The sequence below is a fragment of the Somniosus microcephalus genome, chromosome 19, assembly GCF_052327205.1.
Source record: "Somniosus microcephalus isolate GS21.2 chromosome 19, FLI_Smic_1.0, whole genome shotgun sequence".
Lineage (NCBI taxonomy): Eukaryota > Metazoa > Chordata > Chondrichthyes > Squaliformes > Somniosidae > Somniosus > Somniosus microcephalus.
In genome coordinates this window covers 18513680-18520406 of record NC_141005.1, presented here as the reverse complement: position 1 = coordinate 18520406, position 6727 = coordinate 18513680, and the positions used below count along the sequence as shown (strand labels likewise).

The window sequence follows — 6727 nt, the reverse complement described above, 5'->3', positions numbered from 1 at the left end:
ACAACAAAAGTGGAATAAAATGATCATGTATGCTACTTGGCTCCGACCTCAGGTCTTTGACACTTCAAATATGCTTGGCTTCACACTGTAAGTATGCATTTGAGGATGATCCAGAGATTGAGGAACTGTTATTAGATACAGTGACATAGATCGTACGAAAGCAAGGCTAGCTGTCATTCTAGATTTATCAATCGCCATCAGTCCAAACCCAATTTCAGTTGTGAGAAAATATATTTAAAGGGGCAACCTCCTCATGAAGAGAACTGTTTAGAAAACTATTTTTGAAGGCGGGGTGGTGATAAAGTCCTACATAATGAAATCGCATGCGGGTGACACGGTTTAATAGATCTCAGCCATTGCGCGGAGTGCTTAGAAACAAACTGGGGGAAAGTCTGCACTCGGAGCGCTTCTCGTGAAAGGGGTACACAATATACACCCCAGTTTGATTTGATTTGGTGTTGGTATGTGCAAATGATGCGCTCGGCACTTAACACGCGATCCGCATCCTTTAGAAAGTAATGGTAGCCGGTTGACTAATTGCACATTGCATCCCTTGCTACCTAGGGGTCTGGTGCAGAAGGGTGTTAGAATGAAAGGTGACTTGCGTTGGCGGAAATGTTAGAAATGGGAGAAAAAGTGCCCCCCCCCCCCCCTCCGCCTTGTCCGAACCCGCCAGCAAAGCCTCTCCAATTCATATGAATCGCACGTTTGCAATTAGCCGCTAACAGACTGGGGCAACGGTGTAGGATGAGATGGGAAGCGGCTGACAGACCAGCAGCATTAGACAGTCAGAGATAACAGCAACCCCCCCAGCCCCCAACCAACCCCAGCCAGCCTCTCCTCTGCCGAATTTCCAGCTGACAGCCAGAAAGCGGTGACGCAAAGAATCGATTCTCAGCGCTTCAGAATGCGAAAAGTGGCAGAGGGCTGGGGGCTGCCTGGATCCTCCTCCTAAACCAGGTCTGCCACCCAGGCTTTGAGTCAGACACAGAGACCAGAGGGAGAGGCTGCAGTCGGCGATCGCCACTGTTATTTCGGGAGAAACTACCACAGAAAGGAAGATTTACATATAAAAACAATACAAGGGGAGCGGTTGGGAATAAGGAACCGAGGATGTTGCCTTTCGGACTGGGGAACTCCAGCGTTGTGTGGGTGCTTCGCGCGTTCTTGCTGTTGGGAATCCAAGCCCAGGTGCAGGGTAAGGAATTTCTGTTGTATAGACTTAAAATCAGTTTTTGAAATCTTCTCTTTCTCACCTATTCCTCAAATTCTTTCAATCTGTACTCTTTTCCCAGCACAATGAATTGCCCGCTTTGGCTATTGGAGAGAGCTGTCCCGTTCTTCTGTATACCTGCACCCTGTCTGTTCTCTCTCCCTCTCTCTCTGTATATCTCTGTGCGTTATCACCGTATTCCCTTCTCGCCCCGTTATTTATTTCTCCAGTTGCTTTTATTTCATGTCATCCCTTCTCGCTCTGTTGCTGTCGCTGGTTCTACACTCTATTCTCTTCTTTCTGCCCTTTCTTGTTTTAGTTGCCCCCCCCCTCCTCCCCACCACCCCCAACGCCTCTCTCGTCCCCCCTCGTTTTGCTCTCATCTTTCGCAGGATTCCTACATTTCACTTAAAAAGATAAAAAGAGACAAAGAGCGACCCGCCCACGCACCGCTTCTACTCTCTCTCAATGATAATCTTGACTTCCTCTCTCAGGGCCAGCGCTAACCTTTTAATAGTCTGACACATAAATTCTGTAACTCCCTCTGAAGGCTTGAATGCAAGCCGTAACGAGTCTTCTCCAGAGAACGTATCTTTCGGATTTCTCTATTATAAAATACAAGTCTAGGAAACCCTAGTGAAATGATAAGAAATCCGTCTGACGGCTTTAAATAGTCCCAAATAAATAAACGGTACACTGCACCAGTGAATCGGAGTGGATCTATTATTTCTGTTGAGCAAGATGATCCTAGTGTGGGGAAGAATAATTCCCTGCTTGCTTGGAACTGATTTCCTCAGCATCCCATTACTGGTCCTTGCAACTATTTTTCACCACTGGACCTCAGCACAGTGTGCGGGGACCGTCTAAGTCTCCCTTTAGTCGCTGGAGTCAGGACACTCAATTGTCAAGCTCCTAATGTATTCAGAGTAGATTTATGTGGCTCTGCTTCCTGCCAGTGTGTGTTTTTGGCTAATTTTTTAGAGGCAATTGATAGCGAGTTCAGTATAGGGCGGTGTGTGTGAGTGATTGCGAAGTACAAGTTGTGCTTTGCTTGGAAAATGCTTTGAATGTTGACCAACTTTTTTTTTGCTTCTCGATTCTGTCCATTGTCCTACAAAATGTGTATGAGAAAACGGTGTGACATCCATTTTGCTGCCTCAATGCAGTAGGGTCACCAAAGCAAACTACTTCATGACAAGGGTGATAAAGTTTACATTGATGTGGCACAGTCCAAGGGTGCGAGCCCCCTTGATTGCAGTCAGAATCTAAATGCTCCCGCTTTAGTTTGTAGTCATTGTCCACGCTTCTTGTGTGTGCTTATCATGAGAGCCCTGGGCATTGTAGCAGTGTTGCCTGTGATGGAACAACAATAGCTGTATAGCAAGACAGATTCTTTCTATCAAACCGTTTGGCCAGCGGCCAAAGAGAGCTTTGAACGTGAATTTCTGTTTTGTAACGGAATGCACTTTCACAGTTTAAATGCAAAATAAAACTCATTGCAAAAGGATCACTACTTTGATGTCGCTGGCTGCCTGGGGTTTTGAGCGCGAGAAAAATGTGGAAGTTTGTTGGTTCAGCACCACGGACAGAGTCAATAGCGCGGATTGAGTTTCAGCACCTCAAGCGTGGACAGCTCCGAGATCGTGTTGAGCCGGAACCAGCCGAGAGTTCCCTGTTGCTGCACAGGGTGCAATGTTCTGGCAGGCACGCCTCTCTAATGCAGCTTTTTTTTTTTAAATAATGATTCTGGATGTCATGGGGACCTTGTGTCATACATTGACATTCCGCATACAAGTGTATCTTAGAATAAATTGCCATTGAGCGGGGTATAGAGCGTGATTCAAGTGTCACAATGCAGTCTGAAGCCGGGAATGTACACAATGTATATCATGGGGTTAGACCAGAGCCTTCGACTCACCCTATGCTTGTGATGTGTTATTTTCCGAATGAATATCTCGCATCGATACGCTCCCTCCTATAGTACTCACTCAAACTGCGTGTATGTGCAGTCCTCTGGTCTGTTAGGGCTCATTGTGAGTGAAATGGGTAATTTTATTAATTTGGTGTATCTCTACTCCCCCTCTCCCCACCCCACATTGAACATGCTGACTCTTGCGAGGGTATGGATCTCTGGGCACCAGTAGTCCTCAAGTACCCTGCCCAAGTGGCATTCTTCATTGGCGAGGTGAGACGGTGAGTGTGAGCAGGCTATTATATCATGGCGAGAGTCAGACCTGATCCCAATCCTGCCTTCACCTGATCTCTACACATAGGGGTAAGGGTCACTGGACAACCATCACTCGTGGTGGGAGTAGTGAAGCGGATTGCAGTCTGTTAGCTCTGACCAGGGTGAGGACAGATCTGGGACCTTCTGATCTGAATGGCTCAGTATTACACAGGGTTCTGCAGTTGTCCACTAAGCCTCTGGGGGAGCTATTTTACAATTGTTTGACACCTTGAAGAATACTGATCACACGAGATGCCAAAGGTGCATCACCACTCCCCCCCCCAACCCCCCCCCCCCCCCGCCCCAGGTAATCCAGAAGGTCACCATCAATTTTGATTTTGGAGGAACCCTATTGCTTACTCTGGGAGGACAAGGCAGAGATTCAAAGTTGCATCTAACTGGATAAGATGAGGTGAAAAGGTGTTTGTTATAAATAACCTATGTCTGTACAATGATTATAAGCCTCTCTATGAATGGAAATCATTGTTACACTTGTCATAACATGACTCCCTTTGTTTGGAGGCGGCCTTTGGATCGGAAAGACTGCAATTTCCTGCTGTTGCTTTTAAACCCATGTTGTTGACTTTCCTTTCACAATGTATTAAAATGAGTCACTTTGCACATAAAGGGACATTAACGTCACAATATGTTATTTGTTTCTTTACACGTGTATATAGAGAATTATAGGCCAAAAATGTCATTGCAATGATGCGGTAACTTTTAGTTTTTATTAAAGTCAAACAAAGGCTTGTACTATCTGGGGTGGCATATTGGAGCGGCAGCACGTTCTATAATAGAGTAAGTTGATGCCTGTGATGTTTGCCCTGGAGGTAATGCAGAGAATAGGGGGCAACAAGGAGACTCTTCTTAAAGTTTAAAACTGAGACGAATATAAAAATAAAGCAAAAGGAAGCTAAGAACCCTCTATGAAGAGCTAAATTTAAAAATGAGGTTAGGAAAACGGGGCACACGACAGGAAACATCAATCATTTCTAAAGTAATTCATCAAAGTAAACAGGTGAAAAAAGTAGTGGGGCCATTAAAAGATCCCAGAAGTGACATGATGTCAAGTGACAAAGGAATAGCAAACATATTAAATAAATGATCTTCTGTGTTCATTGAGGAGACCATTGGGAGCCTGCCCAGCACATAATTTACATTTCCAGTGGGGATAGAGGAAGCACTGAAAGAAATAGAAATTTCAGACACAGTGGTCACCAATAGGCTGAGGAAGGTAAGGGAAGACAGCTTTTCACGTCACCGTATCCAGTTATATGTAAGTTCGAATCCCTGCCATGTCCTCCCAACATAAGCAACAGGGTTCCTCCAGGTTTGGATGGATTTCATTCAAGGGTTCTTAAAGAAGTGGCTGGCAAACTCGATCACATCCTTGTTGCTATCTTTAGGGATTTATTTGAAGTAGGAGTAATGCCCAAGGCTTGGAAAGTAACTTCCTTTTAAAGAGGGCACAAGGACAACCCAGGAAACTATAGGCCAAAAAACTTGGGAGGTCCTTTTCAATTTACCGCTGGAGTGCAAGACTGGCATTGCAGTTTGGGCGCCTGTATTAGAAACTCAAGTCAATGGAAAGGAACACTAGGTGGCTTTGATAATGGGCACCTGACCCACAAGGCCAGTATTACATCTGGTGGTCAGTTGAAATTATCTTCTAATGACTGTTTCGGCTAAAGTATTAGAAAAGATCCTGTTTTTAATTCATTCTTGGGATGTACCTTCGCCACAAGGACTGCAGCGGTTCAAGAAGGCGGCTCACCACCGCCTTCTCAAGGGCAACTAGGGATGGGCAATAAATGCTGGCCTTGCCAGCAACACCCACATCACTGGAATGAATTTTAAAAATGTGAGCATTGGTGGCAAGGCCATCATTTACTGCCCATCCCTAGTTGAAAGAGGGGCTAATGAAACACCTTGGTAGGCATGGTAAGAGGGAGTCAGCATAGATTTATGGGAGGGAGGACTTGCCTAACAAATTTACCGGACTTTAATGATAACAGAAGTTCTGTGGCTGTGATTTATTTTGATTTCTGCAGGGCAACGTAAGTGACTAGTCCACAAGGTAAGAAGACATGGGATGGGAGACAAGGTTCTGAGATGGCCTGAAAACTGATTGAACCAGAGAATACAAAGGCTGGTTGTGAGTGGAACTCTGTGGACATGGCAAGAGGTTACTTGTGGGGAGGGGGGTTGATGTGGGTGCAAGGGTTAGTGGCGCCATTGCTGTGTCCTGGCCAATATTTGTCCCACAACTAACACCACCAAAAACAGATTGCCTGGTCATTATTACATTGCTGTTTGTGGCAGCTTGCTGTGTGCAAATGTGGCTGCTGCGTTGCCTAGGTTACAGCAGTGACTACACTGTAAAAGTACTTCATTGGATGTAAAGTGCTCTGGGGTTTCTGAGGTCATGAAAGGTGCTGTATAAATGCAAGACTTTCTTTGAGGCAAATCAAATTCACAGGGATCTATATAGGTTGGAAAGGAGGTCTGATGAGTGGCAGATGACATTTAATGTGGACAAATGCGAGATAATGAAACTAGGGAAGGAACATGAACAATAGGAATATAAACTAGGCTGCAGGACACAACACAGGAGACGAATCTGGAAGTATAGAAACATAGAATCATAGAAGATAGGAGCAGGAGTAGGCCATTCGGCCCCTCGAGCCTGTTCCGCCATTTAATGAGATCATGGCTGATCATCCAAATTCAGTACCCTGTCCCTGCTTTCTCCTCATATCCCTTGATCCCTTTAGCCTTAAGAAATATATTTAACTCCTTCTTGAATATATTTAATAAGTTGCCATCAACTGCCTTCTGTGGTAGAGAATTCTACAGGTTCACCACTCTCTGGGTGAAGAAATTCCTCCTCATCGCAGTCCTAAATGGCTTACCCCTTATCCTTAGACTGTGATCCCTGGTTCTGTACTCCCCCACCATTGGGAACATCCGTCCTGCATATAGTCTGTCTAGTCCTGTTAGAATTTTATAAGTTTCAATGAGATCCCCTCATTCTTCTAAACTCTAGCGAATATAAGCCCAATCGACCCAATCTCTCTTCATACGTCATTCCTGCCATCCCAGGTATCAGTCTGGTGAATCTTCGCTGCACTCCCTCCATGGCAAGAACATCCTTCCTCAGATAAGGCAACCAAAACTGCACACAATACTCAAGGTGTGGTCTCACCAAGGCCTTGTACAACTACAGCAAGACATCCTTGCTCCTGTACTCGAATCCACTCGCTATGAAGGCCAACATACCATTTGCC

General features: G+C 45.2%; 1 protein-coding gene across 2 annotated transcripts in view; it reads left to right on the top strand.

The window, feature by feature from the left end:
- Positions 1 to 764: 764 nt before the first annotated feature.
- Positions 765 to 6727, top strand: part of LOC147103585 (seizure 6-like protein) — a 321234-nt gene continuing 315271 nt past the window's right edge. For both annotated transcript variants that reach the window (XM_086012034.1, XM_086012033.1), the window contains exon 1: positions 765 to 1198. In XM_086012034.1, the coding sequence (XP_085868160.1) occupies positions 1114 to 1198 (85 nt within the window). In that variant the 5' untranslated portion in view covers positions 765 to 1113. The remainder of the gene's footprint in view (positions 1199 to 6727) is intronic.